Below are 20,280 nucleotides of genomic sequence, written 5' to 3' on the forward strand. Positions count from 1 at the left end.
TAAACAGTCATGCTACAAATTATACAGCCTGAAGAGACATCTAAAGGTCTTCTTCAGAAATCAGCAGCTGTCAGCGTGCACATAAATCCAACAGGAAAACATTACATCACCTATAAAGTTAAGGGATAGTTTCTGATATAAAACCAAACCGACCATTTTCCTTACAGGCAGTGCTTCACAAATTATTTCATTTGTGCTGCAGAGGGTGTACATTTCTAGTTCTGGACAGGCAACATGGTTTACCATTTACAAGGATGGTCTGAAAATTTCTCGGCTCTCGACCTTAGATGGCAACACTATCGGCAAGACATTTCTTTTTCTAAGTTGGTACATCTGTCATAAGCATCCATGCGAAATTGCAAGTCATTCTATCAAGTAGTTTGTTTTATACTATCTGAAGCAAAAGTGTTGTCTGTATCCCTTGAAATGGATAAAATTAAGTATCATGCGGTTATAAAATTCTTTGTAAAAGAAGGTTTAACGCCAAAAGAAATTCGTTCGAAGTTCATAGGTACTCTTCTCCATTTTCGACAATTAAGAAATGGGCTGTCGAGTTTAAACGTGGCCGTACCAGCCTTGAAGATGATCCACGTGAAGGACGTCCAAAAACTGAAACACCACCAGAAATCATTGATCAAGTGCATGATATGGTATTGGATGATCGGCGAGTCAAAGTGCGTCAAACTGCTGAGACTATAGGCATTTCAAAAGAACATGTAGGATATATTTTGAAGGAGAAGAATTGCAAATGAAAAAGCTATGCGCAAGAGGGGTGCCACGCTTGCTTACAGCAGATCAAAAACGCACTCGCATGAAAATCTTTGAACAGTGCTTGGAGTGTTTTAACAAGAATAAAACTGATTTTGTGTGTCGATTTATTACCATGGATAAGACTTGGATTCACCATTACACACCAGAATCCAAACAGCGGACAGAAGTCAGTTGTTCAGCACCAAAGAAGACAAAGTTGGTTCCATCAGCGGGAGAGGTCATGGCATCAGTGTTTTGGGATGCTAAAGGTATTTTGTTTATTATCTTGAGAAGAATAACAACAGGGAATATTATTCCGATTTTTTAACCAGATTAGATGAAAAAATTTGTGATAAAAGACCCGTTTGCAGAAGAAAAAACCATCTTTCATCAGGACAATGCACCTTCCCACAAAGGTGTTTTGGCAATGGGAAAATTAAGGGATCTGCACTATGAATTGTTGGAACATCCACTCTATTCCCCAGATTTGGCTCCCTCTTCCCAAAACTGAAACTCTTCCTTGCTGATCAGTGTTTTCCTTCGAACCAAGAAGTGATTGCAACTATAGAGGGATATTTTGTAGATCTTACTGAGAACCACTACAGGGACAGGATAATGGTGCTGGAAGAATTATAAAATTCGTTTTTTCATTGTTAGGCCGAGAACTTTTCAGACCCCCCCCCCCCTCCCCTCATAAATACTATATTTTTGTCTGAAAATTTTAAAAAATTTTGTGTAGCTTGAAGATTAGCTACACAAAATTTTCTATTCCCCACAAACAACTAGTGGGCAGAAGATCTTCACTCTTACTTTAGCACATGGTGCTTGCAACTGAATTATTGAACCAGGTTTCAACACAGCAACCAAACACCTCTACCAAAACCTCAAATCAAAATTTTTAGTACCTGACCTTGCAACTAAACACTAAGTGAATGTCTATATTTGCCTACACAATAAGACAGGGAAAATTGGAAAGTTCAACTCTCCCATCTCATTTCCTTCCTCCCATTACAAATGGAGAAATAATGCACAGTAATTAATAACAAAATGAAGTGTTAGCATTCATTTAACTGCATACATTTTCTTCTATTTCAGACATCTATCACAAACACGAGGTTTGGAATTCAAGACTAGTAGACTGAGCCGAAAAGTAACTATATCCATTGTGTTGCTCGTATGCATGCTAGTCAATAATTAGTTGTATCCATCATTTAAAGCCGACATTTTAAAAAAAAAAAAAAAATCAGCTAACGCCTTTATATTCCCGTATACGGGGAGTAGGCGAGACCATTTAGTCCTCTCTAACTTTTGGAGACTGAGTGGGCAGTTCAATCTCCACTGGTACCAATCAGAGATAGATGGCCCAAGGCTATCACTAATTAAGCGGTACACAGTGAAGAGAGATGGCTCAAGTGCCGCCATCTCGTGGTCCCTAACCCTAACACAATATATTTAATGTCTAAAATAATGTGGGTTCTACGGTCGATTTTCTTGAGTTTACGGGACGAAAAACCTGCTTGCCCGTGCCAGAGATCGACTAACTCGGGAACTGGTCGAAAAAAGGCTTAGAAAAATTTCCTCTAGTCGCCGACTAGACTCTAAAGCAAGTCTTCTTTCGTGCGGCCAAGCGCCGTGGTATGCAAACGCCACACCCACTGAGCTACACAGGCTCTAGCCGACATTTTTAATTCCGAGAATTATATAGCACAATTCTGTCACAAATAAACTGTCCAATAGCTGTCACTATGGAATTTTACTTGTGTTTTGAATAACTGAATCAAGCTATACAACAGAATGAAGTTTCTACATAAATTATAACCAGAAATGGTGACCAGTTTGGTATGTCTCTCTTCCAGCATGGATGAATAAAAATATGGCTGTATTGAAAATAATCGCTGAATGATGTAGTCAAAATTATGAAATATATTGAAGCTAGGTTTACTAAATGCAAGATATTTTTGAGCGACCCTGTTAGTCTAGGAATAGTGATTATCAATAGCAAAACTGTTGCTAATCATAAATGTGACGGCTAGTTGCAGAACAAAGTGCTGCAAATTTGGCTTTTCAAAATTAGAGATAAAATGAATATTCTCCATTGTTCTAGAACACTATTTATGGTTAGCCATGATGACATATGTAGTACACATCTTCATTTACTTAATTTCAAGTCTATTTCAAGGCACATTACATATCTAAAAAACAGCCCCCACCCCTTTTCTTTTTCAAAGATGAAGACCTTCACGGAATTGCTATTGGAGAACTTGTCAGTCATCTATTTTTTTACCCATCTGCAAGAACTAGAATGAAGTTTTTAATAGTAGTTTCCAGCTTGAGATTAAAGTAAAAATCGGAAAAGATCCATTTAATATAAATATTGAAAAATGAACAGGAGAGATCACAGCAGAAAATGCTATGAGTAAAATTTCGATGGATAGTACACTGAAACTTCAAGGAAGATTCTCTGGCAGCTTGTTGTACAAATAAATTATCCTGAATTATGTACAAAGCAAAAAAAAAGTTAATTCCATTTTTCTATCACCTAATTTTACCTAAAAGGATGTATATGATATTACTTCACAAGACCTCCAGGGAGTAAAGGACTCATTGAAATGATGCCAAACATTACACACACACACACACACACACACAGGTGCCGATTTACAGTCATAAGTTAGTAAAGTTTATGGGAAAAATACAATACACAGAAACAACTGGTTTAATTCATCTTCTATTGTCTGTCACAGAGACATCTGCAGAATACAATATTCAAACTATAATAACACACAAAAACACAACACAATAAATGGAAGAAAGTAGACTATTCTGAGCTCTCCTAAAAGTCCCCCCATCATCCCCCCCCCCCAGTGTTTACAAGGTTTGTTGCTCTTAGAACTTATGCTCAAACTGGGAGATCTGCCAATATTTGCATTGGTGAACAATACAACTACTACAATAACTACAATCAGGTCTAGATGACTATGTGTTGGATAACTAGCATAGGGATTAAATGGGGGAAAAACTACCATGCTTCATCATAAGAAATACAAACTTGAAAGACTTTTTTAGAATCAGAAGTAGGCTTTAAAAACAATTATTGTATTCCTGAAAATGTCTCTGTGCCAGGTGAAATATTGGAACAATTAAATCTATTGCTTAATTTTTTTTTCTGTGTGCTGTATTTATTCCATTAACTTTGATTACTCATACCACAACTATTCTTGAACAATTTCAAACTGCACTCAACCTCCAAAGGTAAGAAATTCCAGTCGCGTGCTGCTATGTGAGAAAAATCAAGCTCATCCATTTCTAGACTGCCATCGTTGTCAAGCTCCAGGGTTGCACTCGCATCCTGTCACACTGAATAAAATGAAAAATTCCATATTCTTGTATCCTATATAAACCTTTCAGAAATTTACATATTTTCATATTACTCTTGTTCCTGTTTACAGTCCAAAAATTCTCAAGTTCTCCTTATTTACATTTCACAATACTAATATCTTCACTCTTCATTGCACCCTCTCCACTGTATCTACATCACTCCGTAAACGCAGTCATGCAAGCATCATTGTATTCATTCCTGTTCTCTAACTCAATTACATTATAAAATGTGAGCAAGTTGCTCAAACATGACATACATTTAGTAAACCCAAACTGTTCATCATTGCAAAGAATATTCTGCTGACCAATTTCTGTGTGCAATTTCTTACCACTTGTTCGTAAATCTTCACCTGATGCTGATAGGTTGACAATCTTTGCACTGCCCTTGTGTAATTGGATCACCAAATCGTCCCTTGCTGAGACTCAATTTATAAATAATGTCAAATGAACAATTGAGCTAAACATTCTTTTAGCATTTGCTGATGTCCCATTGGTCACTATTGCTAATTTGTATTCACATTGATACAAATAGCTCTAGTACATCCTGATATACCAGTTTCATTTTCTAGTGTGTAACACTGAGCTATATACTACATACATAAGATATAACTTTACACAAAATGGGCATTCAATGGGTGAATAATCTCTTCTGCACCTGCATACCATCCACATTCGGGAGTTGCAACACAACAGAATTCTTTATTGTCTAGCTAGCAGAGGTAGTTTTTCACAATCACACTTAGCTTTCTGTATATATCAACTTTTCTAGCCAATGCCTTATAATTTTCATAACTGGCATCCTTATCCACACAATATTCCTCCCATATCTATTTTTTTTTTTTAAATTCTCTTGAAGAATCTCTTACTTAATATGATTCCACACCCATTTCACTCCCACTGTGTTTATTTGAATTCTAAGGAAGCATGCTGATAATGGATCATTGATCTATTTGTTTACATATGTCGGAGGCACTGTGGACATCCAACCAATACTATGGGGTTGGAACTCATCTTCTCTGTTGCTAAGAATGTCGTATTTTGAAGTGCTAACCAGAACATTATAACCTATTCTAAATGGTGTATCCATATAAACTGTTTCCCAGGTCAGTATAGCATGATAACTGTCACCAACTGGAGGCAGAACAATCATGTCTTACTGAAGCTGTATGACACCAATTAAGTCAAATATTCTTTGACCTTAAGTTCATTCTATCACATGCTCCTTAACATGTTCACTGCCGTTCATTTATGACAATGTCCCAAGGACATTCAGAATGAACTTGCCATTCTGTAATTTCCTACCATTCAGCTGCCTAACTAACCCAGACTGAGTTATTCATCATAAAAGCACGTGAGTCTTACAAGCTTAGAGCAGGTACTGGCACATACACAAATATTGATTTGATGCTATAAAGTCTTAATAGCACTGAATGAATGGGTAGTACACCATAAGCAAATACCAGTTTCATGCTTTAAAGTAATGTCTGGGTTAAGAAAGTTGTCTTACAACAGCTCAATGAATTCAGTTTCATTATTTTTAGAAGATTTCAATTTTACCCAATAAATCTTTGGATAATTGAAGTCAGGATGATTAATCATTTAATACCCACTAGGTTTATTCAGCTAGCTAGCCAACACCTTTTATTCCTTTATAGGGAGTAATCGAGACCTTTTAACCCTATCTGAGTAGATAGTTCAATCTCCACTGAACAATAAGAAATAGCTGGACCAAAACTATGACTAATTATGAGCAGCAACCAATGAAGAGACTTGTAAACAATGCGCTATCTCTTGGGACCTAACCCTAACAGGATATGCTGCCTGAAATAGTGTGGGTTCTATTGTTAATGTTTTTGTGTTTACAAGAAGAAAAACCCGAGTTTCCAGTAAGAAAAAACCACTTGCCTGTGCCAGAAATAGACTAATTTGGGAACTGGAAGAAAAAAGGCCCTCCAGTTGGCAATTAGACTTGAACTCAATCAATGTTCGAGCAGCATAGCGCAGAGGATGCATCACTTTAGCAGTGTATTTCATTGTCGCTAGTAGCTGATCCATGAGGTCTGTAACAACACTATATTTGTTAAATTCAACCTCACATCATATAGGTTATGAATCACAGCTACACAGCAAACTATTATTAATATCATAATCATGGCTTTCTACCTAACTGGACTCAAATCATCCAATACCATTAACAGTGTACCTCCCTCCTTGATTGTGTATATCAATCCTAAAAATACTGTACCATATACACAATACCAGTTAATACATCTGCTTCTGAGAACCAAACCTCACTAATGCCAATAATTTGAAGCAACAAACTCAACCACTTTGTTCCTTATACTCCTGGTACAAAACACAAGTGTTGTGTGGAAAGTTAAATACATTAATCATACTGAAAAGTACCTGAAAATCATGAAAAGAATGACTGTACATGATAAAGGCAATAAAAAAAAAATATTTATCATTATGCTGCAAATAAAAGAAAATGAATATGGAAGAACAACATTACTGAATGGATGATACTCTTGTGTCACACATTGAGATTATTCAAATAAAGTTAAAATTTTTCAAATATTCAAACACACTTGGAAGTTGACTGAGAATGTGGTTAGTAGGGGTGTCCAGACTAGTTCCCTTACTTTCAGAGTGGTGAATGAGTGGAATGGATTGACAGGTGGTGAGCACCAACAGTGAATAAGTTGAAGATGTAGGTGTTGCATTAACAGATGGTATGGATCTCTCGCAACGAGTCTAGACTCCATGGAGTACCTATATAAATAATAATATAAAAGAGTGTTCACTTTGCTAAGATCTCTCAACTGGGTGACTAACATGGTGCCCAGTGCTCCTGCTACTACAAATGAACGAAAAGATATAGATGTGCATGAGAATGAGGTTCAAGAGCTCAGCATAATTGCTTGTCCTTCATTTGCTTTTATAACTTGAGTGTCAGAAAAGTTATAAAAACAAATCTCAGGAACAGTTTGCCTGTATAAGTAGTAAGCTTAATATAAATTATAATAGCTGATGTGGGTGATTTATGGCATTTCTTAATGATGCCTTGCCTTCCTGCAGATCGCAGGTAATAAATAATAGCTATGCAGCATCTTTTTTGATGTCACTAATTCAAAAAATGTTAGTACTGTGGGTGGGCTAAGGATTTTTTTCTAATTTTTTAAAATTAATTTCTGCAATTCTTTTGTATTTTTTAAATTAATTTTTACCTGGTTCTAGACCAAATATCAAACTTTTTCAAGCCACTTCCAGCTTTGAATAAGTGAGGTTGTGGTCTCACAGTAGGCAATGAAATTCATCTCCCAACTACATGTTCTGTTATGCTATTACAGCATAATGAGTGTCAATTAACCATATTAACTTAATTGAGGACCAAAATAAATAAAATCACAGTAAGTGAATTTCACCAAGCAATGGTGAACAGTTCCCTGCCCCCATACTAAAACTACCTAAATGAATAAAAACTATGTAGAAACAAGAGTGAAATCAATTTGTCTTCATGGAATGTGCCGTCAAAGTACCTTTGATAATGCTAACATGAGCTGGAAAAATATCAGGATGTAAATATTTAATTTAGTTGTAAATTGTTTATTTCATTCCTGTTTCTACATAGTTCTTATTCCAGAAAGATCTACATGAAGTATTACAACTACAGAAATCTGAATATGGAAATGTCTTTATTGAAGAACTGCAGGTAAAGACTTATGCCTTCAACCAAGTAAATGCTAATTGAGCAAACCTTCACCTTATGCTTTCCAGACAGTTTAGGCCTAATATTTGGGTGTTCATAATGCATCTCTCAGATGGAAATGAAAAAAATATTTAACCAAAATAAAAGATTGTTCAGGAAGCATAACATTCTTGCAAAGATACAGCTCAAGCAACTCCTGACAGACAAGATGATCCACATCTTGTCAGACAATAAAACCAAAATTTCAAGACAAATCTTATATTCAGGATTACTTCAGAAAAAAATTATGTGCACTTATCATGGTAAAAATTGAATTTTCCACCAAAATATTACTGCAAGATGAAACTGAATTATTACACAAGTAGCCTCAACCTTGCTAAAGGATACATGCCCTCCATAAAGCAACATATCCAAAGGAGAAAAAGGCAGCCTTGGGAAATCTAAAATTGAACAAAAACATACTTATAATAAAAGCAGGGCAAGACAAAGCAACAGTGATCCTTAAGACAATGACAATTTCAAAATAAAGTAATTATTATTGGATATGTCAACATACATTCCCATAGCAAAGGACCCCATAACATCAGTAAAAAAATAAAACCATAAGATAATGCTGGTCGGTAGAAACTTTATCCATTTTTTTTTTTAAACCCTATCTAGACCACATATATGGGCTACCTAAGGTCCAGAAACCTGGATCCTTGCTATACCCTACTGTTGATACCATAAATTGCCCTAACAATAATAACCTTACATTGGAACTCAAGAAGATTATTGGAAAGACATTCTATATTAAAAAACAAACAGGAAAAAAAAAATGCACACTTTGAAACCACCATACAGAACCTTCAACTGCAGGAAAATTATTGCTTGGTGAGCTTTGATATATCATCTCTTTTTTAAATGTTCCAATGACAGACATGCTAGTACCCATTTCTAAAATATTCCCTCCCTGATATTTGCACACCTTTTAAGCACTGCCTTAAATTGGAGTATTTCAGCTGGAATAAACAGCTCTTTAAATAAACTGAAGTTGCAGCAATGGGCTACCCATTTCAGACATTCTCTTATACATGGCATCCTTTGAAATGTTCCATCCTCATTAGAAACTTGGAATTTTAAACTTTAGCCTCTAGGGTAAAGCAAAAAAGAAATTTCATTCCTCCTAACAGCACTGCATTTGGAACAACATATTCTAGTTGAATACAATGGTTACAGAAACCAGAACAGACATCTCCCTAAACTCCTTAAAATGAACAACCCGACCGAGACTACATATACATCATGTAACTGTCCTACATTAAATGTACAACAGATAAATTAGGCTTGCTCCTAAAAACACAAATTTGATGAGTTTAAAATCTCTGGTTAGTCACTATTTTCCTCAGACAAATTAAGAACTGTCAGGATTCTCTCTCTCCTTCCCAGGTGTCTAGAGTATCCCTTGTCAGTGCAAGATCCAGTACTCTGGATAGACAAGTCATGGTATGAAGAAAAGAGCATAAACATATTCAATAAGGACAACATGCCTTGAAGACAATTCCATCAAATGTAAAAAGAAAGGCCAGTACACACATCCTAGTGAACTGTAACAGAAATGGTGTAATTCTATGTAATTTTTTGGTGGACCAACCTATCTGCCCATCAGCAGTAAATCAGAGACCATCATTGCAGAGGATGCCACTGCTACACTCGTTCTGGAGGAGTTAATTTTAGTCTTTGCTTTTGCTGAGTTTCAAAGTGTTGCTTTGAAAGTACTTTCAGCAATGCTAGCAAAATGTCAGGTCTTTTATTCTTGATTCTACATAGTTTTTATTCCAGAAACTTCAACATAAATCACAAGTACAAATGGAAACACACCTCCTTTATAGTGTCATATCACTGCAAGATGTGTAATAAAGAATAGATAAAGTTTTGACCCCTTTCATTTTTTCAAGAAAAGGGTTATGTGTAAAAATAAACTGTAAATTAACTTCAGTTTTACAGTAAAATAAACTGTAAAACTGAAGCAGGCAATATAGCTGTATTATAATATGTAAATTAAAGTTTAATAATAATAAAATGTAAAATATTTAAATGAAAAATGGGTTTTTAGAAGCTCTCGAAAACAAAAGATAATTAAACATTTATAATACAACAATCAACTGCATTTTAAATGAAAAACGAATAAAAATTTAAATGAAAAATAGTAATGCTAAGCAGCCAAATCTTGTGCACATTCAGAAATCATCGAAGCTTACATTCACCAGCATCATTTTTGTGTGTATATTTTGGTGTGTGTGTGTGTGTGAAATAACACGGAAGACAGCCAGTTTTCCTGGCTATAAATTCTGCCTTGATTAAATAATTTCATACAAGTTCTGTTTTAAAATTATGAATTTTATCTTGGAAGAAGATAAGGAAGAAAAGAAGTCACGTAAAACAAAAATCATTCAAAATATGCAACTAATTAGCACATATTAATATAGAATATAACATAATTAGCACATATTAATGGAGAATATAACAAACTTGGCATGCTTGAAGCAGGAGATTCTGGGTAGCTGATTTCAAAATCATGCAGCCTCAAAGTCAAGATTTTATGTCATGTGGGGATTATAGACACATAACACTCAAATGCAGAATGCATTTGAGTATTGCATGTGTTTAATGTTGCAATGCATGTTCGCATGATTTGCCATGTATAAATATCAGAATGCAATGGATGTCAATTTCAAGAGTTAACCCCCCCCAATGGTAGGGGGGAAATTTAAAGTAAATTAGGTATGTAGAGAATTTCTGCTACTGTATTATGGTTCAATAAACTTGAGATAGCAGGAATTCCTTGAAAATTAATTTCCAATATGCATATTATTCTATTAAGATAAAAAGAATTTATTTGTTAAACCAAATTTCAAATGGCGACCAAATGTCAATTTGATTGGAAATGACAAGAATATAAAGTAAAATACCTGGCAACATGGCACTCTCTCTCTTACAAACAAATTTGTTACAGTTCCACAGTAACAACAAAGAAAGCAACATTAAAGTGAATAAAGGAAACTGAATTATGTAGTTACACTATTCTTTACCTTACCCATACACATCCAACTTGGGCATATTTTATTTAAAAGCATATATCTGAAGAAAAAATGCATGTGTGTGTGATATAAAGTTCAGCTATCTCTATTCAATAGAGAGCTATTCCTAAGTCTTATCCATCTTGATGCTTTCTTTACTTACATCGGATGCGTTTTTTTTTTTTTTTTTTTTTTTTCATTTCATATAATTCATTTTGATAGAATGTGTTCAGCTTTTTTCCAATATTATCTATGAGAATTACTCTAATTTCAGATTTATCAAATTATCTTTTTCTGGAAAATCTCCATCCATATACCAGCTGAAACAATTCTGCAGAGTATATTTTAATAGTAATCAAGCATTTTAATATTGTGCAAAAAATAAAATATATATAAATGAGAAAAATACTTAGGCAAGCCTTTAACAAAACAAGTTTTTTAAAAATCAATAGGATCAACATAATTTCCAACTGATATTCGATATTTTTTTAAAGCCAGCTGAACTAGCCATATAATGAAATTTCCTAATATAGCCAGTAGAAAACCAATTATCACATATTTACTTAATGTCATCAAAAACTAGGGTCATCACCAAAAAATAATCCAAAACTCTTCAATATATGTAATCTTAGTTTATCAGGAATTCTTAATTAACCTGCCTGTAAAGGATCCCCCCCACCCCACCACAAAATTTTTATATCATGCGGTATTCGTGTCTGGCCTTTATCGGTGGCTTTTCTAGTTACATATTTCAAATGAACTAAGTCTGGGCGGATAGGAAGAAATATTATCGCAGATAAATGCAAAGTATCATGTCACAAAGTATGGTAAAAGTGAGGTGAGGGAGAAGGATTTAAATGTGATAGCACCCAGTTGAAGTTCAGGGGACAATGCAAAAAAGTAGATAAAAACAGTACAAACTATCACTCAGATATTGAAAAGAACATAAATAAAAATAAACTCTTCTCTTTTTAAGAATTTGATACAACTCTTCACTTCTGAGAGGCATGTGATCAAGATAGAGGCCAACACATTTTCAATTACAAAAATCGCTTAATAGGGACAGAAAGAGGGGATACGATTGAAACTATTTAAAGGAGATTTATAGCATAGCTGCAAGAGATTTTTCAGGTACTTAGCTGGAGGAGAGAAAGAACCTGTGGAGACATTAAAAAATGCAGCTGTCAAGTAACTGAGAATTAGTTTTTTTGCTAGAGAATGGTCACAGCAGTTTACTAGATGTGAATGCATTGTCAGGATATGTGTTTAAGAAGAGGAAAAAGAACTGTGTGAAAAATTGTAGATCTCTATGATGAATCTAGAGACTGTGGAATTCCTAATTAATAAAAGGACCACACTTCAGGATATTTAAAACTACCGTAACTATCAAAAAAATTACCAAAGCATTTCCATTTCTGCATGTTTTATAAAGTGGACTTCATGAAATTTAAGTTTAAATATAGTTCTTAGGTCAGCGGGGAAAGAAACACTAAGAGAAAAAATGTTGCCTTGGAATAGTCAAGTATTACTACACCCAAGCAAATTTTTGGCAGACTGATTTCTTGTGAAATAGATATGTATGCTTCCAAAAATGGATTGTTTGGGGTTCATCATAATTAAATTCCTAACATATAGCCTCAGGGGATGTACAGGATCTTAATGTAGTACCACATCAAGTTACATCATTACTAACTTTGTATCAACAATTTTCCTCCAGATTAGCCTGTTATCTGTTAATATTATCAGATGTTATATCTGTCTTCTAAGGCACTTTTTACTGCATCAATCCACCTACATCTTGGTCTTCCTCTGGGTCTTTTTCCTACCATCTTGCCAAAGAACACTTGTTTTGCTAATCTTTCCTCTCCCATTCTGTTTAAGTGGACATATCACTTAAGTCAGTAAAACATGAGCACTCTCAACCAACCAGCAGATTAGATATTTCTTTAACTGAAACTCCCTGACACTATAATCATATCTAACACTCTTTGACCTTGAGTTCCTTTTGTCGTATACTGCTTGAGGAAGTTGTATCACAACAGTTCATTATTATTATTATTTTTTTAATACTTTCATGGGTTGTTGCTCCACCAAACTGGCCACCACTACTGTTCCTCTGCTTTCCTGTAATCACGTAAGAATACAAGTTGTCACTGGTCAACATCTAGAGTTCAACTCCAAACATAAAACTTATCTTTCTTCATCCCATCTCATTCTGTTCTTTAAAAGAACTTTCTGCATATTATTTTACTCAATGAGTACAATCCCAAACTTTCAAGAAAAACGTTAGATTCCTTCAATACTGTTACATGCTTTGACCACTTCTAAACATCTGATCCAGACAACTGCTATTTGGCCTGATTCTGGCTAATTCTTCCTGAAAATCCTCTAATTCTTATGTTCAGATTCATTTCCCCTTTTCCCAATAAGTACTATGACAGCACGGCAGCAACATCTACACCAATCAAATGGAGTTTGTCCTTCTGAGTTGAGTAAAACCACTGTAAAACTGAATATTTGAGCATTTCTGTTCTGGTTAAATACTACATTAGTTACCTTTCCACATTTCAGGTTTGATTGTCTTTTTCTACTTGAAGTATTGTTATGTACTTTGACTATATTCCAGTTTAATATTGTCTACCACTGTATCATTGCTTATTATATTTAACAATCTTTGAAAGTAATTAGTCTATACATTTAAATATTTTTCTTTAATTTTCATATCAACTGATTTCTTTTACAGTACTTTTTCCCCTAGCATTGTCAGTAGCCTCAAGAATATTTTTCCAGCTTTGTGATATAAATCTTCTATAACCTCAAAATTTCTCATGTATAATTATTATAATTTATCTTAACATAAAAAATGAAATATATACCGTAAATTTCGTTTTCATATTTTTATGGCAGCTTATAATTATTTTTATTTTTGTATGAAACTGCATTTATATTACTTTTGCAACAGTTGTGGTTTGCAATGCCAATCAAAAATATGCAAAGTATTTTTAAAGATTAACATTTGCTCACTCTCAATTCTTTTTCTAAATATTTAGTTATAGACCAATGTTTTTTTTTTTAAACGTGTGATGTCAATAAATGTTGTTTCCTTTCCAATTCTAATTGATAATAACAGTAAATTTTAAAACTCGTCTCCTGAAACACTGCATTCTAAATTGTTACTTTTCTTGTGTACTATCAATGTCAAAATAGAATCGATTTTTTACAGAGTTTAGAAAAATCTTTAGCAATCCTCTTGCTATAGCAAAGATACAACAAGAAGTTTATTACAGTAGATTGTTATGATAGTGTTTGTTAACAGCAAGGACAGACTACGTTTTGATGAAGGCAGTTGTTTTGTTTTAAATTAACCTTAGAATGAACTGTAGTAAACACCATGTAAAACAAATTAATGGCACTAACAGCTATATGGAATGATACTTTTTCACTTAACATTTACAAAAATATACAATAAATCTATCATATACCCAATTTTACTAGATAAGCAAAATTGTCAACAGCAAATAGTTGTTCTGCAAGAAATAAGACAGTTTTTCTATGTAGCTAAGTAATAAGAGTAATGATGCTGTGTAGTCATGGTATCTGGCCTATTTCTTGAAGATATATACTAGAGAATGAGCTTCACTGGCATTTCAGTTAATAAGGTTATCTGAATTTAGGACGGCAGAAATAGAAATTGTTCATATGTGTAGATAAAAAAGATATAATGTGAGAAGTAGAAGGTAATTAATATCACAATGGATTGCTTGATTTCCAGCAATATGGAGAATGTCACAAATGAAAAACAGGAGATGGTGGCCTGTGATATTGAGCCTTAATTGTTTAGTTTCATCCTAAATTTCATCCATTCCCTTGTTTGTCTACCAACAAACAAGGCATAGCCAAAGATAAAACTGGTAACCCATTAAGAAACAACGAAGAAATCAATAGGCGATGATGTGTTCCATATGTTTTGTTTATATGGATCCAACACAGTTACCCTCACATCAAAGGATTCGTATTGGTGATTAATAAGTTCTTTATATTAATAGTGATTTTAATAAGGTAATTAAAAAGTTATTAATAATAAGAAACGAATACATTTCCAACTAAAAGAGATCTCATGTTAATGAATTTCTTCATTACTTCAGAAATGAACTTACTGAGAGCAATAGGACATAATAGTACGATAATTTATCAAGATAAAGATTCATTACTCGTTTTATAGGAAGGTTAGATTAGTAGGGATTTCTTCAATATTAGAGAAATCTGTTTAGATTCTTCTTAAGTATTCTGCAATTGAGCAGGTTCTTCTCTTAGTAGCAAAAACTTTCCTTCCATTCTCTTCTGAGGCTTCTCTTTCAAGGTTGTGTACCTTCTCCATGCAGCATGTCATCTAGCACTGTTTTCCTTACTCTGGGTCTTTTTCCGTTTATTTTTCCTTCGATGGTATCTCTGATGATTCCATTTCCTCTGACAATGTCCGTTCCAGTTTCCCTTTCTTTTTTTTTTATCCTCTTTAACAGACTTCTTTCTTCTACCCTTTTTAAGACCTCTTCTTTAGTTATTTTATCTGTCCTTTTGATTTTTTTTCCATCCTTTTTGAAATCCACATTTCAAAGCTTTCTAAAATCTTAATTTCTTCTTTCTTCAATGTCTAAGTTTCAGCTGCATAGAGAGCAAAACTCCACACATAACATTTTATTAGTCTTTTCTTTAGGTTTCTGTCCATTTTACTTCTGAATAAATTCCATTTTCTATTAAAGGCATCTCTTTCCATCGCTATTCTTGCTTTATGTCACTTTTACATCTTGCATCACTACTAATCACACCTTATTAATAATTAAATGTCTTTACTTGATTCAATTTTTTTCCCATTTATTCTGATATCCCTATCTGCCTCTTTCCTTGCTATTTTCATTACCTTTGTTTTTCTGATGTTAATTTTCATTCCATAATTGATACAGGATTCCAGTAATCTGTTCAACAGATGATGTAGTCCTGTTTCAGTATTCGATAGTAATGCCTTGTCATCAGCATATCTTATTGCAAATTATCTACCTCCAATCTTTATTCCTTCTTCCCAATTCTCCAGTGCTTTTTTTTAACATTGCTTCGGAATACATGCTTAAACAAAATTGGTGACAGAACAGCCTTGTCTTACTCCTCGTCCAATGATACCTGGTTCTGTTGTACCATATGTCTCTCACCATGGCAGTTTATCCCATATATATAGTGAAATAATTAGCCCTCTGTCTTTCCAATCTATACCAATCTTTTTGATTACTTCCATCATCTTATCCCATTTTACAAAGTAAAAAGCTTTTTCAAAATCTATATAACAGATATTAACTAAGACAAAACTGAAATCAACTCTACTGCAAAAGCAACAAAAATAGGAGAAATTCTATTAGGACCAGCTGACAAACTAAATGGGCCACTGCATCTGAAAAAAAAATTTATCAAGATCATTAATGCAGAAATTGGAACATATGTGAAAGTAATTGCTTGCCTGGTTGGCCATATGGTTTGCTTTCTCTCCAACCATCAGGAATAGGGTTCAAATCTATCTGTGAGCATGGATGTTTAAAACTGTCTTTAGATTGGGAGATGAACTTCACTGGTGAGATCACAGCCTGACTTAATGGAGGCCCGAATGTGCAGTAAAAAAGTTCCATGTTTGGAACTTTTTTGCTGAAAAAGTTTTTATAGTCTGGAAACACGTTTCCAGACTACAAAAAAATAAATATATATAATAATAATAATAAATAAAATGGGAAGATCCCTTAGCTTACCCATGGTACAAATGCACAATGGGTTAAAAAAAAAAAAACTTTCAGAGGTGGAAGCCACACTTGATTCAATTTTTTCCCTATTTATTCTGATATTCATATTGGTCTCTTTCCTTGCTATTTTCATTACATGTTTTTCTTATGTTAATTTTCATTCCATAATTGATACAGGATTCCTGTAATCTGTTCAACAGATGTTGTAGTCCTGTTTCAGTATTTGATGATAATGCCTTGTCATCTACATATCACCTTCATTTGATGAAGGTGCGAAAAATCACTCAAATGCAAAGATGTCATGCAGCCAAGTTTTGACCCTTTCAAAAGTCTGTTCTGGATGTGTTGATAATTTGCTTGCAATTATTTCAAACTTCAGTATAAAAGAATTGTAAATTTAGTTGTCATTTGTTGACTCTTGCCTTCTACAGCCTTGGCACTGCTTACAAAACCAAATCTTAAGAAAAGGGATGAGAAGTGAATTTCCAATTGTGTGGGAAGTGTAATGGAAAACAAATGTTTCCATACTATAAGAACTATTTTGATTATTTGTTCATAGCAAACTGTTTGGATCAAAAAACTAGAAAGAATATTTTAAGAAATTGAGAAATCGGCAATCGAAAATCTCTTACTCTGAATTCTTAATAACTATTCAACACACGAGAACAGTGGCTGTGTAAATTTTATTGTTTCATGGAAGAAGACATCAACACTACATTGTTTAGCAGATAAACATGAACACTACTGTTGAGGGAGAAATAAGTGAATGCATAAAATGGGAGTAATGGAAACATTTTTTGCAAAGTTTAAATTATTGATAACAGTAATCACTGCCATTGATAATGATAAATCAGTTGGAGTTCTGAACATTTAAAATTTCCAGGGAAAATTATTACAAAAGCTGGAAAATGACTGCTGTCAAGAAAGACTAGAAAATTTAAAGGAAGAATTCAAATATTTAGAGAAAAGAAATTTCAGCTCAAAATGATTAGTGGCATTTTAATTGTCTCTTAGTCATTGTAAGAGTAATTAAAACACTTAGTGACATTAAAGGGGGGGGGGGGAATGGCAGAAACTATCAATCGTACACAAGATACACAATGTAGAAATGCCACATTTTGAGACAAACTCAGCTCGTAAAAAAAAAAAAAAAACCTGGAAAGTGTAATAACTGAAGATGCCATTCATAGCAGCTGTGGTTTTACAGACAGAAGATAATGAACAGTGATGCTGAAATCTAAACCACATATTTCTAAGTGGATTTGAAGATGTTTACAATTCCTTTCCCTTCCATAAATTCTTTACCATTGAAGACCCTTGTACTACAATGGGTTAGGCAATTTGAAAATAGAAAGAATACAAGGTAATAGATTCTGTCCTAGACTGTACATGGAAATTTTTTTATCTAACTCTTCTGTCCTAATTAGAAGAACCTGTCGAAATTCTGAAATAAAAGGAATTTAGAAGGAATATAATGACTAACCGAAGATATTGAAAATTATTCATACCTACTGCAATCCACACTAAACTTACTATCTCAGATAGGTAATTAATCCTAATGCAAGAGGTATTTTAAAACAAAACAGCCAGAACATTAAAAAGGAACTTGCACTTTTTTCACTAAGGAGAGCCAACCAACATAATCCCAACCAAGAGCCCAGTGCTCCATGTTATGGAACCATCCATTTCCCTGAAATACCTATTTTGGTTATTCTATAATGTGGATGCACAACACTTTTTTTTTTTTTGTGTAACTGTAATTTAATAATGTTCAGTTCTAATTTTCCTACCTGCAGTGTGGATAAACATGTTACCATTTCCATACCAGAATAACTATCTCCTCTTAATGCTAGTATTTAGTTTGAAACTAAAGTTTGATAGTTTCCATAAGTCTTTTTGTCATTTGAAATGTTAAGATTTCAACTAGTATTACTGAATGTACTAGTCTTTCTTTCCAAACTGCAGCACAGAAGCCAAGATACTAAAATAAATGAAATATCGAATTTTAGCCATAATTATTTTACGTCTGTTTAAAGATGACAGTAAATCCCTCACAAACAGAGGTTAATTTCCTGTTAGAAATTAAGTTTATTATAAAATTTTTTTCTCAAATGTGTTAAATATGAACCAAAATTTCTCTGCAACTGAAAATCCATGATTATGGAAAATATACCCTGTCAAATGGTTCACGCCTATCTGTGTCCCAATCCAGATCACGGTCTGATCCTTTATCTACAGATCTCTCTCTACCCCAGTCAGTGTCATGTCCTCTATCTTCTCGTTCCTTTTCTCGTTCCATCACAGCTTCACGATTTTCACGCTCTTTTGCTGAATCAAAGCTTCTTCCTTCTCTCATCCTTGTTCCCTTTTCTTCATCCCTGAAAATGAGATGAACAAACAGTAATTTAAATTCAATATATGCTGATACATATATTCTCGTGGTTCAAAGAATTTTTGAAGAAAAAAAATTCATTTCAAGAATATTCCCTCTTCATATATTTTTTTAAAATCAAAATCTTAAAGAAATTAAAATTTCTCAACATACAGAATTGTTTGTCTCCCTGAAGATTAGTGAATAACTAGAAATGGTAATTATTCTACTACAAAAACAGGATAAAGTTTGAGATATTCTTTCCAATCAAGAATAAATATTTGTAGGATCTAAAATTTATAGAAAGCGAGTGTAGAATTTGTCTTGTAACAATTTTTTTTTTGTTTTATTAATAACTGATAAAACAAACAAAAGCAGTAATTAACAGGAATGCTATCAACTGAAATAAGGCCTTGTGTTGAATAATACTCTACACTCCGTTAATTCATGCAACAATTCACTACATAATATTACATGCAATAGCTGTATATGATAATACTCATTTAAAAATTTCTGCCGAAGATCAAGCTAATTGCAGGATAATAAATAATGTACATGGTGGTTTGTATGGAGTGGAGTGTCATCCAATGATAAGCCCTTGGAGATATAACCTAATAAGCCTACAATTAATGAAAGTTTAGGATACACCTGCAAAACAGCATACAACCCTTGCTTCATCTTGGATTCTACAGGAATGCCAGTACATGCAGATTACTGCATCTCACATTTGTCTCAGAATGAACCAAAGCAAGTCTATCAAAAATGGTCCACTGAACCTCATCCCATACATGTACAGGTGGATTGAATCTGGTGACTAGTTGTGTTATAATGAATTGTAGTCACTAATGCACCCAACAAATAAGACTCCTAAATCATTTGTATTTTAGGGCAAGGCATATTATCCTGCAAGAAACGAATGTTATTTGATAGAAAACTGAGCACAAAAGGTTACATTTAATTAAAATACAATGTGATTCCAACTTAACTCGACTTTAAATAAATTTTTCAGGAAATGACAACGTATACTAAAATATCAATTAAAAACCTTTAATCAATATCTTCCGATATTTCAGCAATGTTACATTGACATCTTCTGGGGATATAAAACTGCTATGAGCACGCGGGCACTAAGAACGAGCAAATGAGGCTGAAGAACTTTATTGTATAATGAAACCTGTGGAGCATTCGTGACTAAACATACACACGTAACCACAGTAATAAGATTTTTAATAA

General features: G+C 33.7%; 1 protein-coding gene across 4 annotated transcripts in view; it reads right to left on the reverse strand.

Annotated features, from left to right (window-relative positions):
• LOC150092429 (uncharacterized) overlaps positions 1–20,280 on the reverse strand; it is a 366,960-nt gene that overhangs the window by 204,506 nt on the left and 142,174 nt on the right. For all 4 annotated transcript variants that reach the window (XM_090415095.1, XM_090415093.1, XM_090415094.1 and 1 more), the window contains exon 10: positions 18,850–19,054. In XM_090415095.1, the coding sequence (XP_090271221.1) occupies positions 18,850–19,054 (205 nt within the window). The remainder of the gene's footprint in view (positions 1–18,849; positions 19,055–20,280) is intronic.

This window comes from Typopeltis vanoorti, chromosome 26 (genome assembly GCF_054136105.1).
Source record: "Typopeltis vanoorti isolate ZY-2024b chromosome 26, IOZ_Tvanoo_1.0, whole genome shotgun sequence".
NCBI lineage: Eukaryota > Metazoa > Arthropoda > Arachnida > Uropygi > Thelyphonidae > Typopeltis > Typopeltis vanoorti.